This window comes from Balaenoptera physalus (genome assembly GCF_965194825.1).
Source record: "Balaenoptera physalus genome assembly, chromosome: 13".
In the NCBI taxonomy this organism is placed as follows: Eukaryota; Metazoa; Chordata; class Mammalia; order Artiodactyla; family Balaenopteridae; genus Balaenoptera; species Balaenoptera physalus.
Window position 1 is genome coordinate 42754993 of NC_138892.1, and position 20460 is coordinate 42775452.

The 20460-nt window shown below is 35.0% G+C and overlaps 2 protein-coding genes across 17 annotated transcripts in view; both read left to right on the forward strand.

The window, feature by feature from the left end:
- OSBPL8 (oxysterol binding protein like 8) overlaps positions 1-20460 on the forward strand; it is a 196692-nt gene that overhangs the window by 123582 nt on the left and 52650 nt on the right. For 15 of the 16 annotated variants that reach the window (XM_082418916.1, XM_082418927.1, XM_082418920.1 and 12 more), the window contains 3 exons: positions 11762-11832; positions 17735-17812; positions 19639-19740. In XM_082418916.1, the coding sequence (XP_082275042.1) occupies positions 11762-11832; positions 17735-17812; positions 19639-19740 (251 nt within the window). Of the gene's footprint in view, positions 1-277; positions 3685-11761; positions 11833-17734; positions 17813-19638; positions 19741-20460 lie in introns of those variants that run through there. The other variant, XM_082418923.1, reaches the window with a different exon arrangement.
- The window catches only part of BBS10 (Bardet-Biedl syndrome 10), a 178724-nt gene that overhangs the window by 97156 nt on the left and 61108 nt on the right, over positions 1-20460 (forward strand). The window lies entirely within an intron of this gene.

Genomic DNA, 20460 nt, shown 5'->3' on the forward strand with positions numbered 1-20460 from the left:
CCGCACAGCAGGAGGTGAGCGGCGGGCGAGCAAGCGAAGCTTCATCTGCTGCTCCCCATCGCTTGTGTTACCGCCTGAACCATCGCTCGCATTACCGCCTGAACCATCCCCCCCACCCCCCGCCCTGGGCTGTGGAAAAATTGTCTTCCACAAAACCAGTCCCTGGTGCCAAAAAGTTTGGGTACTGCTGCCCTAAAGTATGCTGTGTACTTTGGGTGATTATGATGTGTTAATACAGATTCATCAGTTGTAACAAATGTTCTACTCTGGTGCGGGAAATTGATAATGGGAGAGGCCATGCATGTGTGGAGGCAGGGGGTATATGGGAAATATCTGTACCTTCCTCTTAATGTTGCTTTGAATCTAAAACTGCTCTAAAAATAAAGTCTTTAAGAAAAAACAGTTCAACGTATTTGAAGTAGCCTCAGTTTATCCAGACGTCAGGGGATGAGAGAAAGAGAAGAAGCTTCATCAGCATACTGTCAAGACAAGCCAAGGTCAAAAAAGAATTTGGGCAAAGCTCACCCACAGAATTTGTCTTTTGGGTCAAAAAGAGATAGGAGACGTTTGGTGATGACAGATTTTTAAGTTCAGTATCCTGTTTCCTGTATTCTATGCATTCTTAATTTGCCATCACTTTTTGGTAGAGCATATATATTTTTTTAATTTATTTATTTTATTTTTGGCTGCATTGGGTCTTCGTTGCTGCGCGGGCTTTCTCTAGTTGCGGCGAGCACGGGCTGCTCTTCATTGCGGTGCGCGGACTTCTCATTGCGGTGGCTTCTCTTGTTGCAGAGCACGGGCTCTAGGAGCATGGGCTTCAGTAGTTGAGGCTCTCGGGCCCTAGAGTGCAGGCTCAGTAGTTGTGGCACACAGGCTTAGTTGCTCCGCGGCATGTGGGATCTTCCTGGACCAGGGCTCGAACCCGTGTCTCCTGCATTGGCAGGCGGATTCTTAACCACTGCGCCACCAGGGAAGCCCTGGAGCATATATTTTTGTATAGCCTATCTCAAGGAAGTTCCTTAGAGGGAAGTAAGGAAGGCCTGTGGAAAATAATATAGGTGAATATTTTCTCAATTCTCCCAAGTATATGGTACATGATTAGATCCATTATAGATGCATGGGAGAAAAAAGTTAATTCATTCTGAAGAGTGGATGTTTTAGTGCATTAGGCCTAATTCTATCGTAGAACCCCAGGTGAGAATGGCTACTCTAGTAAATTCTTTAAAAACATTCATGGAAAGTAAAATTTTAAGACCTTGCATGTCTAAAAATATCTTCATTTTACCCTAATATGTAATTGATAATTTGACTGGGTATGGAATTCTAAATTGGAAGTCATTTCCTTCTAAGTTTGAAGGCCTTGCCTAGATTTTTGTCTTGATTTCAGTATTGTTGATGTCAGTAACTTGTCTGATTCCTGATCTTGGTGCTGTAAATTATATGCACAAGGATTCTTCGCCATAAGTAGGATTAGTTCTCAGTTTTTACCACTGCTGGTTTGTGGTTGAGCTTTCCTGAATCTGCAGGACAGTGACTACAAGTTCATTTCATGCTCTCCACCGTCAAACTTGTGTTGTTGTTGTATCTTCTCCTGTGTACATACTTGTGGGATACATACTCATACCTGCTTATATTTTTTAAAAAATACTCGTTTCCTGTAATTTTTGTCAAGTTTTAGGAGAGAATACATTAGGTCAGCATCTTTTTTAACCTGGAACCTTTCTTGATTTTACATATATATTATCCAATTTGATCCTTATAACAATCCTGTAATATAGGTAATATTATTAGCATTTTATAGATGAGGAAACAGAGACCCAGAGAAATTAAGTCAATTGCTCAAATGCATCCAGCTAGGCTAGAACTAGGGTTTGAACCCAGGCAGTTTTAATTTCAAATCCTGTTTAGCCATTATACTATAACTGCCTTTTGTGATGTTATATTCTTCATGTCTTGAGAGCCAAGTACCACTGCATGAATTAATTATAATTATTTCTCTTTTGCCTATATTAAATGGTAATCTATGTTTCATGAAGTGGAGAAAACAGAAAAAAGAAAACCCCAAAACAAACACACAAAACCTGTTATAGTTGTAGGTATCAACCATAAACTGTTTTTGCTACTAATTGATTTTGAAATACCTTTGTCAAAGAAATAATATGTTATATATATATTGAGTTTGTTTATCTTTAAGTGTCCTTTCTTGTGAAGAGAAACAGTCTTAGATTATATGGGATGCTGTTGTATATGAGTGGAGAACCAGCCTTGAAGTGTATGCATAGTAAGGAAGGAAACTGAGATCTTATACTAAGGTCTATAAAATGAACCACCAAATCAGTTGTAATTGAATTGTTGTTGTTGAGCTAAGGAGGTGTATTTCCAGGTTGAAAGAACTGTGATCGGAAAAAGCAGTCTAGAGTATATAGAGAAAGTAATTGACTTAGAGCTTTTTAACTTTAGTTAAGGTGTGGCTGAGGTAAATGTATTTTAATATAAGTAGGAAAGAATTCTCTGGAGTTTTAAAGATTAGGAATAAAGAGACGACATAGTGTGTCGTTTTGGCTATGGGTCTTTCCTGTTAGATTTAATGATGTGGGATCATACTAGTCACTTAGTTTTAACCTAGAAAAGAAAGATATTTCCATTTGTTACTGTGATAATAAAGTTACATTTTTTTAATAAGAGAGTTTTAAGTGGAAAATACTTGTTGGTAGATTATATATTTTGAAAAGTTTAAATGTAATGAAGAGGAACTACAGCAGCTGTTTCAAAGAAACATATATTGGGGCATGCAGCATTATTAATGGTGTCCTTTTAATCTTTTCTGTTGATTGGTTTGCATTAACACTGTCTTAATGATGCATATATCCCTACTAGAGGTAAAACTTAAATGTTTGTTCTCTGCTTTAGCTGCTGGAATCCATCAGAACTGAACGTGAAAGAATATCTTTCCTTATGAATTCTTAATCATGGCTGAAGCAAGCAGTAGATTAGATATAAATCTAGAAGCTTCAGGAAAGATAAACAGTGTTATGTTTATATCCATTTTTAAAGTAAGCAAAAACTGGAAAGGAAAGAATTGGAAGAGGTGGGAAGTGTGGCGGATACTATAAAAATGTAATGGATACGAGAAGAGGATTGCATTTTTTGGGAAAAGAGAAACTGATCTTATTACTTCAGCCTGAATCTCTAAGTATTGATCTTGCTTTGTTTTCCTAAAGCAGCAATTCAACGCAGGGCATTACTGGTTTGATAAAAAGGTGAAACGGTGGAATTACCTTTCTTGTTTATCAGTTCATTTTTTTAAAAAAAACCCAGCAGCATGACTTAGTGCCTTTTCTGTCAGTCTCTTTCTCTATCTGTTTATTGCTGATTTGACAGTCTCTGGTCCTTCTCCTTTGCTGCTAAATGTGTGTGTCCTTTGTTTGTGCTGGTGGGTTTTGCTATATTTGGATGTGAGAGAAAAGCCTGTCATTGCCATACTCGTCTAATTAGGCTTCTGGGTGAGCATATACATTAAATAGACTTTCTAAGCCATGAAGGAAGGGAGCTCACAACAACGTAGATTTTCTTCCTGTACTGTGGTTTCGCCTGTTTTATTTCCTCCACGAATTGATGGCCGAAAGCTGGTCCGGAATGCTTCATTTGGAGGATACAATGAACTTTCTCCTTCGTTGCCAGGTTTGTTTGTTTAATCTTACATTCTTTTCTTAATTTCTTATAGATTTTTTATTAAAATAAACTAGACGTTTTAACATCTTAAAACTGCTTTTGTTTAAACAAAACAATTCTATAGTGAAAGGTTAGATTTTAGTAACTGCTGCTATATGGCTTGGCTTTTCCATATTTTCTTTTACAGTCTCTTTAAGCTTGAACTTGAAAACTAATGATTCAGTGAAGTATGAATCTTGAGTGCTGATAGCATAAATTTTTGCTTTAATTATTGAAATAAATACTATAACCCTTTGATAAAAATAAAGCCCTTTCTAGACTTCAGATAAAATTCTATAGATAAACCAATTGCAAATGAAACCCATATATTTAATATTGATACTTGTTAGACTATTTCAAGCAAAATAATAACTATGTGAAAATTGATGTTTAGTTTAAACTTTAATGGCTTAAATCCTGACTAACGTGAAGTTTTCTGCCTAAATATAATTTTTGAAATGCCTTACTTTGTGTTGTTAGATGTGTTTGGGTATGATAAGTTTTTGCTTAAAAAATGTTATTTTTAGGGTAGTATTTATTAAGTGAAAGTAGGCATTGACAGCTATGATTCAGACATTAAACAGTTGGTCGATGAGATGTAGATGTAAGCTGATCTTTTATTGGTTGAAAAAGATTTATTTTAGCAAATATTTGGTTATAGATTTTAAAATATAAATAATCTCTGTTTTGTTTTCAAAATATTAAGCTGCTACATAATCATTTACTCTTTTAAGGTTCTATTTTTCTTTTAAAATAAAAATATTCTTTTAATACTCATGGCAAAGAAGTATTGACTGAAACTGGTGCTTGTTTTAATTGTTTATATATTTTTCTGACACACATTTTGTGAAATTCGAATTATATTTTCATTTTTCACACTAACCTTTATTCTTAGCTTTTTGTGAATATTCATGCCACTAGGCAGTATATGCATTCTTTTGAGATAGTGCAACAACTTATAGAAAGTGTTACTCGGGCAATTAAGTAAATTATTGTAAATTCACTGATTTCATTTTCTTTTCTAACAGGGTTTCCGAAAAGAATTGGAAACCATAGTCCTGAACTGTTGCCTAAGTAGCATAAGCTTTAAACAACATTCATAGTCCGTATTTAGTCTTCTGAGTGTAGCATGATTACTATCATGCTTCTTTCTTAATGTCCTCAAAATGGTGTAAATTTTACTATTTGTCTGTGTTCAGAAGTGGCTCTGAAAATACAACACACAGAAATTTTTTTAATGTTGTTAAATACTGTACTTATTTGCTTTTATAGTGACTTAGTTCCATTTTTGTATTTGCCTTTGTCTTCTTGTTTTTCTTTTTTTAAGCCAGCAAGCTTGCTAGTACATGTTTGCTGACCTTCATGCCATGAGTCTACTTAATATAAAGAATAATCAGTTTACCTTACTAAACAATAGAAAACTTCACTGTTTAGAAGTTTGGTTTTTACTTCATTAGGTAATTGAAGACAGAATTGTCAGTTTCTCTTGTCAAAGAAAATATTGAAGGTCATTCTAGATAGATTTGTTTGAATGGAAAAGTAAATGGTTGGCTTTGTTTTCTAATTCTTGAAATAGAGAAAAATCATATTCATAGGGATGCTTCCATATTCCTCTTAATACAACCAACAGTTTTATTACAACCAGCCATAATAAAAAGCTTTTTAAAATATGTTTTATTTTATCAGCTAAGAAGTAGAATTAGGTACTTCAAAGAAGTGGCTTTTTATGTATTTCTTTTAAGTTAAAAGTAAAAAATATAATTTTTTCTGGGACATTTTATTGATTTATCTGACATCATTAGAGAAAGAGAGGTTCTACATTAGTGATATTTAAAGATAACTTCGTTTTACCACTTTGACCACAACCCTTTTATCATTTTAGTTTTCCTTAGGAAAATCTCCCCCCCCGCTTTTTTTTGTTGTTGTTACTTCTACCTTAAGGAATATATTGGTATGGCCTTTTTCTTTATGATGAGTTATAAAATAGAAATGATACCCTTTGTCCAGGTACCTAGAAATTGGAATAAATAAACTTTGAACAAAGATGTTTATAGACACTCTGTGTAAGCTTTAGTACATAGATAGATCTGTTTAGTATGTTTTGACTTCTCGGAGATTTTTTTCTTATACAATTTCTTGATTCTTGGCTGTATTCAGTATAGTTTATGTAGCAATTCTATATTTTGTAAATACTTATTCAATCTGCATTTGTAGATATGTGTATATAATCTCATTTAAACAAGATTAAAGCAGCATAAAACTTGCTTTATTATATCTAAACATTAATGAACCAAATTTTACTGAAGTATATAAAAAGGTTATACCTTACCAATGCTGATAACATTTGTATTCTGTTAACAGATTAGAATTAGGGACAGAGTGCTAATTTATTCAGGAATCATAGTCCATTGAATTAGTAGGAGAAAGTAAACTCTGTTTACTACTACATTATTGGAAAATATCTTCATGACCACAGATTTAGGGGAGACTTTCTTAAGACTGAAAAGCACTAACTTAAAAGAATGAGATTGCTAAATTTGACAACATTAAAATCAAGAGCTATTCATCAAGGAGACCATGCAGAGAATTAAAAGACAAGCCATAGAATGGGGAGATATTTGTAATAAATCTAATTGGCAAAGAACCAATAATTGGAAAACATTAAGAATTCCTATATAAATTAAGAAAAAGATAGACAATGAGTTTTTTTTTAATGTAGATAGACAATGAGTTTTTTTTTTTAATGTGCAAAAGATCTGGGTTCTTCACAAAGAGAAAATTAAAATGGTAATTAACATATGAGATAGTGCTCAATATCGTTAGTAATCAGGGACACGCAAACTAAAATCTCATTGATTTACCATTGATACACACACCCAACAGATTGGCAAAGATATTAAAAATCTGTCAGTATTGATGTGTTACCATGGATATGGAGAAAGGAGAACTCACACACAGTGCTAGTGGAAAAATAAGCAAATTGGTAAACAATATGGTATTCTTAAAGTTGAAGACCCGCATATACTCTGACCTAGGAGTTCTGCTTCTAGGTTTAAACCCTAGAGATATTCATGGATATATATGTCTACTAGGATACATTTCCAAGAATGTTTGTATCACCAGTGTTTGTAAGAGGGACAAACTAGAAACAGCCCAAACAATAGATGGATAAATAGTGATATAGTCATGCAGTAGGATTCTAATCAGCAATGATAATGAATGAAATACCTGCTGTGACATGCTGGTAAATAATAATCGCAAAAGTCAAAGTAGTTACCTTTGAGGAAAAGAAGAGTAGATAGACTGTGATCAAGAATGGCATGAGGGGGCTTCCCTGGTGGCGCAGTGGTTGAGAATCTGCCTGCCAATGCAGGGGACACGGGTTCGAGCCCTGGTCTGGGAGGATCCCACATGCCACGGAGCAACTGGGCCCGTGAGCCACAATTACTGAGCCTGCGTGTCTGGAGCCTGTGCTCCGCAACAAGAGAGGCCGCGATGGTGAGAGGCCCGTGCACCGCGATGAAGAGTGGTCCCCGCTTGCCGCAACTAGAGAAAGCCCTCGCACAGAAACGAAGACCCAACACAGCCAAAAATAAATAAATAAATAAATAAAAATTTAAAATAATACAGACATACACTTTAAAAAAAAAAAAGATAGTTGAACTACCTCTAAATAAAGATCAATTTAAAAAAAAAAAAAAAGAATGGCATGAGGCAGGTGGGGAGTAGTTCTTATGGGATGTTGACAATTCTGTATTTATTGATTTGGGTGGCGGTTATGCAGATAGTCACTGTATACATTAAATTATTCCTTTACATTTTATGCATTTTTCTGAAGGTGTGCTATATTTCACCGATTTTAAAAAGCCGCTACAAGTAAAAGTAGAGTCCATTTTTATTAATTTTTGGATCAGTTTATCAAACTTTGTATTTGAAAGGATGAATAAGAATTAGACCCTTCTTTTAAGGAACTCACAGTCAAGTATGTGACATGAACATGAAAACAAATAATTGAAGTACCTTGTGATAAATATGGTAGTACAAATGTACCAAGTGCTGTGTCTCAGAGGAGATAGCTAACTCTATGCCTACACAATCTAAGCAAGGCTCCCAGAAGAAGTTGGCCTTGGATCTTTTTTTTTTTTTTTTTTTTTTTAAGCACAGAGTCTTAACCACTGGACGGCCAGGGAAGTCCCTAGATGACTTTTTTTTTTTTTTTCAGATATTCATTTTTAATTATTTATTTATTTATTTATTTTTGGCTACGTTGGGTCCTCGCTTCCGTGCGAGAGCCTCCTCCAGCCGCGGCAAGCGGGGGCCTCTCTTCATCGCGGTGCGCGGGCCTCTCACCATCGCGGTCTCTCCCGCTGCGGAGCACAGGCTCCAGACGCGCAGGCTCAGCAATTGTGGCTCACGGGCCTAGTCGCTCCGCGGCACGCGGGATCCTCCCAGACCAGGGCCCGAACCCGTGTCCCCTGCATTGGCAGGCAGACTCCCAACCACTGCGCCACCAGGGAAGTCCTGGCCTTGGATCTTGAGACACACCTTGGCATTCTAGAAACAGCATGAATTTTAAAGTTAGACCTAAGTTTGAATTAGTTCTGATACTGTCACTTATTGACATTTGTCAAGTTACTTAATTCCTGTGAGCCTCAATTTTTTCAGTTATATAGAATATTCCTAATATTTAGCGGGGGGCATTGTTTTAAAGATTAGAAGTAGTAAACCATCTAGCATAGTGTCTTAAAATCACAAGTGTTCCTACAAGTGGATATCGGTTGCTTTATTGTTGTTTTCATAAATATTATTATGTTAATTATCCCCATAATTATCATCATTGTTGATGAATGAATCAGAATTAGCCCAGAGCAGGATATGTTAAAGGCATGTAGACTAAGTAAGAAAGGATGTCATAGCAGGAGAGGTCTCATAAACTAGAAGAATAGGGAAGGATATCTGAATTTAAAACAATTTTTATTGAGGCATAACTTACACATAGTTAAGTGCACAACTTTTTGAATTTTTAGTTATGTATTGATATGTGTAACCATTTCCCAGTTCCCCAGAAGACCCTCTCATGCCCACCCCAGTCAGTTCCTCCTACAACAAAGATAAAACCACTGTTCCAACCTCTAGCACCATAGATTAGGTTTGCTAGTTCCTGATCTTTATATAATGGAATCATATGGTATATGATATGTGCTTTTTTTTTGATGGGGAGAGGTGGCTTTTTCTACTCATTATTCTGTTTGTTGTTTTGTGTATTGGTAATTGGTTCTTTTTCATTGCTGTGTATCATTCCATTGTGTGAATATAATGTATTCATTTATTCTACTATTAATAGTCATTTGAGTTGGCTCCAGATTTTGCTGTTATGAATAAAACTGCTGTGAACATTTTTGTACCTGTCTTTTAATGGACATGAACACATTCATCTCTGTTGGGTATATCTGGGATCAGAAGTGCTCTGTCTTAGAATATGAGCACTTTCAGCTTTAGGAGATACTGTCAAATAGTTTCCCAAAGTGATTATGCTATTTGTAGTCCCACCAGTAGTGAATAGAGTTCTGGTTGCGCTATATTCTAACCTGTATTTGGATGGTCTTAGTCCTTTTGATCTTAGCCATTTGGGTGGGGATGTAGGTTTCTATCTCATGGTAGCAGTGAGGAGGATAGTAGGAAGAGAATTTACTACCTAATATCACTAATAAGCAAACTTGGTAAAAAGTCATGATCTGAAACTGTTCTGCATTATTGACAATGGTCAATAATGTAGGCTTCAGGATTTTATCTATAATATCACATTTTTAAGAAATAAAGGAGTAATTTTAAAGTAATTTTAAATCCCTATACATGGAAAACAAATAAAAGTCTAAGAAGTATTTCGGCTGAGCCCTTTTTGGCTTCTAACAAATATAATACTTTCTCTGACATTTTAAGATAACGATTATTTTTCATGTTTTTAGGAAGCCACCTTTATCCAGTCTAAAGAAAGAGTCCTTCATGTGTTGCTTTTTGCTTTGCTTACCTTGGAATTACCCTTGAAAACTTAGTGTACAGTATGGCAGTATTTTCTGTTTAAGGCTTTTGAACACTTTTATATGGTCATTGCACTTTAAGCTACTCATCTGCTTATTTGCACTTAGCTGAAACTCAAAGTATTGGACCAGACTTAGCCTTTTGCTTTATCCGCTGTAATTTTAAATAACTTGGAAGTCATCAGGGCCAGCTTTTAAAATAATGATTTGAGTTGCTAGTTTGAGGTATAGAAAATCTTGTAAAATGGGATTCATTTATTGGTCTGACATAATATATAACCTATGTTTATGAGTGCCCTTTTTTTTGTTTTTTTGTTTAGTTTCATCTTGCTTTTGTATGTATCCTTTTCCAACATTTGAAACTTTCTGCAAGACATATTTGCATGTTCAAAAAAAGTCTATTCAGATTTGTAACTTCCACTTTGTTTTAATTTACTGTTCTGTTTTTAAAATAATATGTGAATGTAGACACAGTGAAGTGGGCATTTTTCTTAGTCTAATAAATGGATTGACCTAGATTGAGCTGAAACCAAAACCAAACTAGAGAAGTTAAAGTAAAATTCAGTTCTTATGAGAATAAAGGAAAACATCATCTTTTTTCCATTCGTAATATATACTTTTAGAAAATCTTTGTTCTCTTGTACATGTATTTACAAGATCTTTGAAATAATTTGTGTTAATGCATTAGAATTAAGAATTACTTATTACAAAATGTTTATTACTCTGAATAAATATTTTAGAATTTTTAAACTGAATTATGTAACTTTGGTTTGCTATACACTGAAGTTTCAAATCCCGGTAAGTTTTCATTTAAAATTCCATGTTAGATTTATGAAACAGGTTTTTTTTTTTCCCTACTTGGTTTTAGGATTGCCTGATCTTTCTCCTTACCAGAGATGGAAAAGAAAATAAAAAGATTCCTTCTTCATATTACAAAAAAAATAATAATAATCAGCAAAATCTCTGAATTAAGAAAATGGAATGGATTTGTTTTAGCTAATATAAATCAAATACAGAATAAATGAATAAATCAATGAGACTATCTCATTGATATGCTAGAAATGATTTTTAAATGCTTCAGGCACTGATACTACTGATAACTTTTTAAACGCTGCTTTATGAATGATTATATATATATTTTTATATAGGCTTTTATTGGACTCAGAACAAATAGTTGTAGGGAAGAGTTAGTATTACTTGGCCTCAAAAGTAGAAAGAACTTCATTAAAATGAGCACCGGCCCTCTTATGCCTGCCACACAAATCTCAGCATTAACGTTTCTCTAATTGTACCCTTACAACATTAACTTGTTAATTGCTTTTGATAGTGCTATATTAATGTGTTACATGATAGGAAAGATGTGTGCATATATCCCAATGCACTCATATTTTAGATTTATCCTTTTAGAATTTATATAACAATAGTCAGTGACAATGATAATATTAAGGGTCAATGTTAATTGAATACATACTGTGTGCAAATACTATGCTAATTGCTTTCTATGCATGCTCATTTAATTCTCACAATAAACACATTATTAGATTTTTTTTTGAAGTCTGTCCCTCAATTCAGATTTATTTCCCTAGTATTCTTTTATCACCAATTCTGGAGTTGTTTTCCAGTTTGGCAAGAGGTGTGAAAAGTATGTTGGGTTGGTTCTTTGTTAGAAAACAGCTAACTGAAATAAAAGTTCCATGAGTCCTGAATTCATGCCAAGTGAATGAGCAGAGAAGAGGTATTTAGCTTATGTTGATGGGTTCAGGGAAAGACACCAGTGCCTCTGTAAACCTTGATTTATTCTAAAGAATTACTATACTAGACATGATCCCTTAGTAGTCTTTAAACTATAATAGTTTAAAACTGTATGTTGAGTCTAGGCTTCTTGCACTGATGTATATCAAATATTGTATAGTATATATTTGAAATTGAATAACTTATGTGCATTTGCTTTTTAATGCCTATATGTGTTCAAATGTGGTAATACTGAAATAATGACTATGTTTTTATAGGTTTTGAAAGAGGAAAGGAAGACATTTCTCAACACAAAGATGAATCTTCCCTTTCTATGTCAAAGAGCAAGGTAAGCATATTGTTGTCCTCAAATATATGATCACAACATTTTTCTAATATTTAAGACGAGTGAACTAACACTGAAATCCTATCAGATTTTTATGGGATGTTTTTATGTTGGTATATCTAAACCATGTAGTATATATGAAGAAAGGAAAGTTCCCCTGGGGCTGATTTAGGTTCTGTTGGTTACTTGGAAATATAGCCTATTGGTAACCAGGGTTCTCTCCTGAGTGATATTGTTCTGGTATGTCTGCTATAGCAGTATATCTCAGACTGAAGTTCCATGTAGAGAACTAGAGATAGTCAGGGTTCATTGGTTTGTTTTGTTTTGTTTTGTGTTTTAATTTCTAAGTGTTTTGGGTTCATTCAAATGACAATCAAAACATGTACATTTTACCAGTTAAAGGCCAAACATCTCTTGCTATAATAGTGTGCAATTGAAAGGCACCTTCTTAGAATAAGACATAGTTCCCTAAATTAGTAATTTTCAAATGAGATACTTGTACATATTCTTAAGTCTGTTAAGAATTTTGTCTTTAAGAGTACTGTTCAAATTTTAAAAGTATTGTATGATGCATTGACTTTCCTATGGGTTTGTAATTCACTAGATTTTCTATAATTCGTCAATGGATTTGACTTTTGACTGTTATTTCTGGTCAGGTTTAGTAGCAGGAGAAGCTTATGTTTGTGGAATCAAACTTCAATGACTGTAAGAAAATCTATTTCTTTCTTTTTTTTTAAATAAATTTATTTATTTATTTATGGCTGCATTGGGTCTTTTTTTTCCCCCCTTTGGCGGTTTTTTGTTTTGTTTTTTAAAATTTTATTTATTTATTTATGTATGGCTGTGTTGGGTCTTCGTTTCTGTGCGAGGGCTTTCTCTAGTTGCAGCAAGTGGGGGCCACTCTTCATTGCAGTGCACGGGCCTCTCACTATCGCGGCCTCTCCGGTTGCGGAGCACAGGCTCCAGACGCACAGGCTCAGTAATTGTGGCTCACGGGCCTAGTTGCTCCGCGGCATGTGGGATCTTCCCAGACCAGGGCTTGAACCCGTGTCCCCTTTATTGGCAGGCAGATTCTCAACCACTGCGCCACCAGGGAAGCCCTGCATTGGGTCTTTGTTGCTGCGCACAGGCTTTCTCTAGTTGCGGTGAGCGGGGGCTGCTCTTCGTTGCGGCGCGTGGGCTTCTCCTTGTGGTGGCTTCTCTTGTTGCAGAGCACGGGCTCTAGGCACACGGGCTTAGTTGCTCCACGACATGTGGGATCTTCCCGGACCAGGGCTTGAACCCGTGTCCCCTGCACTGGCAGGCAGATTCTTAACCACTGTGCCACCAGGGAAGTCCGAAAATCTATTTCTTAAGCTAGTAAATTCTCTGCTCTTCTCAGCAGTAGGCTTGGCTTGTAAAACCCTACATGTTTTGTTCCTGTTCTTGTGAGTGGTTGAGAGGATTCCATGATATATTTTTTATCATATTCCATGATATGCTTTACACAGATTTTATTCACACTTAACTTTTCAAGTATTCATTACATAAAGGTCCATCCTGTACTTATATGTATATAAGTACATAAGGTGAAAATTTAGTAGGCCTTTGTATGTATATAACGTATGCATGAGAAATACCTTTATCGTTTTATATGAGATGCATAATTAACGAGGAGATGATTTATCTTGGTTCTGCCATGGTTAGAAATACAGTGAAATTTATGGAATTTTAAAAACCTATTTTCAAGCAGTTAATACCAGAATTGGTGAATGTATGGAATAGTGGTATTCCTACTCAGAACCCTAAACTCCAGATCTACCTACCACAGCCATCTACATGTAGTCTCTAAATGGGAGGGTGAAGGAGGGGCAGGAGGGGTGGGGAGGGCAGGGAGCCTGAAAAGCAAGTTTACATACCTTAATGAAGCAGTGTGCATTAATAAAGAAAAAGGAAACACAGGCTGCACCTTGAGTACAATAGCACCTAGTTGTGTATGAACCTTAAATTAAAATTAATTAAAATTAAATAAAATTAGAAATTTGGTTCCTCATTTACACTAGCCACATCTCAATAGCTCACTAGCCACATATAGCTAGTGGCTACCATATTGGACTACTCAGATATAGAATATTTCTGTTATTCAGAAGGTTCTACTGCACAGCAAGCATTCACTGCTTTAGGGTCAAAAAAGTGAGTTTGAATCTTGACTGTTATATAATACCTATGACTTCTTAGATGCTAATTATAATGACATTAATAGCTACTTTGTACTAAGAGCTTGCTAAGTGTCTTTTTAACTCTCTTAAGGATACTAGAAGACAGGTATTATTGGCCCCATTTTATTAGTGAACAAACTGAAGCTTAGAGAAGTTAAATAACTCTCAAGGGTCAAAATGGTAGAGCTAGAATTCAAAGTGGCTTCAGTTTTCTTATCTGTACAAGAGGTAAGATCTAACTCTCAGATTGTGATGCTGTAAGTGCCTCATGAAGTACTTGATTAATAATAGGTGTTTGAGAATTCGTTTTTCTTACTTTGAATAAAGAACTACAGTGAATGAATAGGCTTCTTGACATGATAACTATTTGGTGTAAGTAAAATTGTACTCATTCTGTTATTTTCCAAGAGCTGAATCTTATTGATTCTATCTTAACTTAGATTTAATCTTGGTTTATTCTGTTAGCTTAAGAGATATGTAGTCAGTAGTTTGTCCTTATATATTTTAACATATATTCCACTCTGTTGTTCTTCAGAACAATCCTAAAATTTATACATTTATCATCAAACCTTATTCTCATGGAATTCTGAAGATTTTGTTCTTACCTAAGTAACTTTGGGAAGCAAAATCTTATTATTCCTTCTATGATCGATCTGCATAACTGAGACCATTAAATAATTTTAACCTTATACTTTTATGAATTTGATGCAAAAAGTATCAGTACTGTCATTTTGGTAACTGAATTTGCAGTATCCTTCTTCCCCCCAACCCCCGCCATTTTAAAAATAAAGGCAGTTCCTGTTTCTCATGCATCCTGTAAATGAGTGAATTGGAGAAATCAGTTAATCAGATCATCCCATCTTCCTTTTAGCATTTTTAAATAAACTTTTAATTGTCCATCTCAATGAAAGGAATTGCCAGCATGAATAATATTTCTAGTGGGATAAAAGGAATGCTATTACAAGAATAAGGGGTTTCTGAGCTGAGATCTTGACTTGATTCTCCAGCCATCAATCTGCTTACCTGTAGGTTTGCTAAATCATCTATCTCTTGCTGTAAAAAATATATTTCCTTGGACATTAAAAAAAAAAACAACTTTCCAAATCAAAATATCTGATAGAGTCATAGTAACATCATTATTGTTATTATTCCTTATATCTGCAGTATTTTATAGTTTTCAAAGCAAGTCGAAAGTATTCTCATATGTTAATGTTCCATTTATCTAAAGGTCATATTTTTGTCAGCACTTGCAATCTAGAGGATAGTCACAAACCTGAAACACAGTGTACCAAGTACTGTGTTAAACACATCATGCACACTACCTAATTTACCCCTCAAAGCAACCCTGTGACTTGGTAGGAATATCCTTATTTTATAAATGAGCAACTAAGACTGGAAGAGATTGAATAAATTCCCATAGTTGCACAGCCCATAAGGTATCATCATTAAAATAGTGGTCAGTAAGTTTATGAAAGGAGGAAACTTAGTTTAGTAAAATATTTCCAGCAAAAACATAGTTTATGATTCTTGGTATTTAAAAGGTAACTTGTTGATTCAGAAAACTTTGGTAGTATTTCATTAAAAAGACTATAGAACTTGGTCACTGGATCCTTTTTTTTTTTTTTTCAGAACTAGCTACACAGTATGGCAAGGATTCCTTGAAGTATGTGTGCTGTAATTTACCAAGCTCATGTGACAGCCATCTGGCCTGCTGGTCCCTTATATACTAGAATCGTTTAGGAATCTCCAAGCCAGATCTTGTCATGTCTAGGGAAATAGATTTCCTGTTGTTCATAAAGATAAGTCTTAAATTTGAGTCTAAGATTCTATATGAACAGTTTTAAAAGGTGAGAAATAAATGTGGTGAGATGGCTAAGAGCATGAGACTGAGAATTAGGCACACCAGAGTACAAATCCCTGATCGTCTACTTATGACTCTGTGACTTTGGGAAGTTATTTAATCTGTTAGTCAAAAGGAGGAACTACACCTATCACAAAAGGTTGCTTTGAGGAGTCAATGAAGCAGAACATATACAGTATTTACATAGTACTTGGTAAAGAGTTAAACAGCCATTCATTTTCATTAACTTTTAAGCTAATATTATTAGTATTCTTCACTTAATAGTATCTAAAAAGTACATTATAATACACATTTTCCTATTAAGCTGTGGGAAATAGAAACCATTACATTCCTCTGACAGTAGCCATGTCATCTTTGAGTTTCCAGTGGCAAGGAGAGGACAGAGACCTGTTTGGCTTGAGGACTTTTGTGGAATGGTTTTAGTATCACAATATATCCTATCATCATGGGAGTAAGCAATATGATGTTTCAAGTCCAGTTCTCAAAGGAGTAACTTCAACAAAAATTTAATTAGGTTAATCCCCACCTTCTACATTGAGTGTAGTTTGCAGTTCCCTTCCAGTTCAGCCATTTATTACCATCAACATAATAATTCGTATTTTGTACTAAGTAGTGGAGGCATTTTTAGGAGAGATGAGCTGCAAATGCTAGTTTCATTTTCATTGTATTAATTCCAAAGGTATTTATTGAGCCCTTCCTTTTCCCCAGGTGATAGCTGGCTACAATCGGTAAATAAACATGGTCCCTGTCCTCATGGATATTAAAATTGAGTGAGGGAGTTTGTACCCAAAGTTCTTCATCCTTGATCACATCTAGTGATATTATGTAGATCTGGCCATTAAACAGTTGAAAGCTACCATTTGGATCAAGCCCCATATACTTTCCTGGCACTGGGAGTAGTGCTACAAACTTTAAGCACCTTCTCCCATGTCTAACAACAATAGGTAAAAATGAAAATCATAGAACAGTGAAGGAATATGTTTAATTTTATTGTTCCAGGATTTATAGAAGCAGCTTTTAGTTCTATATTCTTCTACTCTGGTGGAAGAAAGTAGTCTCCTTGAAAGAGTGCTGGATTAGGAGACCCAGGTTCTGATTCCTGCTGTTGATTGATTGTTTAGAAAATCAACGTCCCTGAGCCTCCCTTTCATGATTTGTAAAATGGAGATAAAACCACTTGTTATGCCTATTTTTCAAGGTTCTTATGAGGATCAAATTGAAATATCAAGTATAAACAAAGTCTGGAAACAAGTTTAAGACATTAATAATAATTTAGGGGCACTGGATAGTTAGGAAGAAGTAGGTGCTAGGAATATTGATTTTTAAACACTGTACAAATTAGGGTGTTTCAGTACTAGTTTCTGAAGATGCTTGTATTTTTTCCCTTTGGAGAAGGAATAGCAACAGGGCAATGTGTGCAGCAACTTGCTAGAAGTTTTTTGTTTTTTAGAATATTTCAACTTAAAAAATCACACTGCTTTGGATACATTTGTCCTAAGAATAACTAAATAATTGTATAAAATAATTGTATTTTTCAGAAATACTCTGAAAAATAGAATGCAGAGATTTACAAATGATCTTATTTAACCTCACATTGTAAATTAATTTATTGATAAGTTTTTATTTTTGTGTTTTTGTGGCTTTAATGTGGATTAGTTTTCAAACCCAAATACTGTAAAGGGAAAATCGGTATTTGAAAATTGACATTTGCCTAAATCACAGCAATGAATAGGAAGAATGTCACAAACATAGTTTTAACATTAGTTTTTATGTGCCATATGTGTGTGTAGAATAAGTGGCGGTTTTAATTATTATTTCTCTTTTCTTCATTTCCATGTGATTTCAGTCTGAATCTAAACTTTATAATGGCTCGGAGAAGGATAGTTCAGCTTCAAGCAAGCTTACAAAAAAAGAATCTCTCAAGGTTAGTTTCCACAGTTATGAAATAAGATAAAGAAATAAATATTTGTATTCCTAAAGGAAGAAAAAAAATGTTAATGTTTGTATGGCATGCTGGAGTCAACTGAAAGGACTCTTTGAGGACTGTCCCAGTGCTACTCTGGCCCTCAGCTGGGGTGCGGGTGCTGAGGACTGGATATCTCTGCACAGCTGTACTTGAGTCACGCACGCCACTGCGTTATGGAACACCTGATGGGAAGCTCTGCTGCCCTTTGAAATCTGAGTTTACTAACTGCTAGGTCATGGGCTGAATTTGGCCCACAGGTAGATATATTTTGTTTGACCTACACAGTGTTTTAAAAATTTGAGCCAACAATAATTACAAGTCCAGATTTCCAGCTTCTCCTAAGAAATAGGTAATACTGGGCCTGCCTTCCAGAATGGCCACAGATCCTGGAGTTTAAGGAACACATGCTTTCCAATTGATTCTTGATTCCCATATAGTCTGTTTTGCCCCTCTTTTTTTCCATATCTGATCCTATACGTATTTGCATTTACAATCCTATGTGAAATCTGTTAATTCAGATATGCATATTAACAAAGACCAAAGTCAAAACTTTTTGACTGTGTAATTATTAAAATTTCTTGTGTGTATGTAGTCTCTTTACCATTAAATGCAACTAGGAAAATTTTGTGTTTTAGTTTAAAAAAAGTCACTGATGGATAGGTTATCTTCTCCCCTTCGTGAACAACAACAAAGCAATATAAATAATAAGATTGCTTCACTGCTGCTTTCCCAAATTATCTCAGGAGTGACTTATGAAGGGTAAAACTTTGATAATTTGAATGAATTAGTTTCAATGTTGTGGTTTCTTAGTTATTTATATCTTATATATTAGTGTCAGAAAAGAGAGAAAAATTGCCAGTCCTAAATAACTACAGCATTGTTTGTGATATGAAAAACTGACAACAGAGTAGATTTCCATCAGTAAGAGAATATATTAAGAAAAATTATAGAAGCAGTATAGCATGGTGCTTAAAAGCATGTCTTTTAGAGCCAGGCTGCCTCTGTTTGAATTCTGCCTCCATGAATTACTAACTATGTGATTCTGGGCAATTTACTCTCTGTGCCTCAGTTTTCTCATCTGTAAAATAAGGATAATGATAGTCCTACTTCCCAAGGTTATTGTGAGTATTAAATGAGGTAATACATGTAAAGTGCTTACAACAGTGACTGGTACACAGAGTGTGTCCCGTAAATGTTACCTCTTATTATTTTATTCATACTAGGAATCCTATGTAGCAGTTAAAAGAATGAGGTAGACATGGAATGGAAAGAGAATTGAAGTGCTCCAAAAAATATTGAATAGGAGAACCTTTTTTATGTGTTCAAAAAAACAAAAACAAACACAAAAGCTTTATATTTCTATAGGTTGTGTACATAGAAGAGGCCTGAAAGGATAGTGTTTTCCTGAAGGTTAACAGTGATCAATTCTGGGAGTCAGAATAGGAGAGGGTATAATATAATAAAAACGGCTTTTAGCTTTGTGCTGTTTGAAATTTTTACCATGAGTTTGTATTCATGTACTGTGTAATTTTAAAAACATAAAATTCTTTAAAAATATACAGAGAATTGGACTAGTGATCAGAAAAACTAGATTCTAACCTTGCTTTTCTAAAAATTTCTACCAGCTCTTTAAAAAAAAAAGTTCTGTCCTAAGATGCTAGAATTCTAAAAGAGGTTTAGAATTGTATTTTAGAGTGTAAAATTTTTTACATTCTATGGAGCTAAAAAAAGAAATTGCCTATTTCTAATGAATTTTTAATTTTTCCATTATTTCTGTAAAATAGGTACAAAAGAAAAATTACCGAGAAGAAAAGAAAAGAGCCACAAAGGAGTTACTCAGTACAATCACAGATCCCTCTGTTATTGTTATGGCTGATTGGTTGAAGGTCAGTTTGTATTGACTCTTGAATTCAAATGCTGGATATTTACCAACTGGAATAGGAAAGCCCAGAGTGCACCTAAAAGCCTGTAAGACAAAAACATCTCCTAGGTTGATTGTTTTTCACTGATGAAGAAACTATTAATTGTATCCCAGAGGATCTATGTTCCAGTCTTAATGGAGAGAAGAAACCTTAATGTTGTCTCTCTTGACAATAACATCAAATATGGATAGCAGTTCTTTTAAAAAGGCTTTTTGATTTGTGTGACATGATATAGTCTAATCCAGGGGTCCCCAGCCCCCGGACCACGGACCAGTACCAGTCCGTGGCCTGTTAGGAATCGGGCCAAACATCAGGAGGTGAGCAGCAGGCGAGCAAGCGAAGCTTCATCTGCCGCCCCCCATCGCTTGTGTTACCGCCTGAACCATCACTTGCATTACCGCCTGAACCATCATCCCCCCTCCTTGAGGAAAAATTGTCTTCCACGAAACCGGTCCCTGGTGCCAGAAAGGTTGGGGACCGCTGGTCTAATTGATGTGCTGTAAAGAAATATTTTGTTTGCTGTTCAAATTATCATTTAGTATTATTGTAGACTTGGTATATTTGCATTTTGGAGAAGATATGAGACAAAGTTAGTGTAAAAGTTACCATTTGAAAAGCATTGATTTGCAGAACAACATACAGATTGCTATTTCTATTCCTTATTCTTTTAGCCTCTGGTTATTT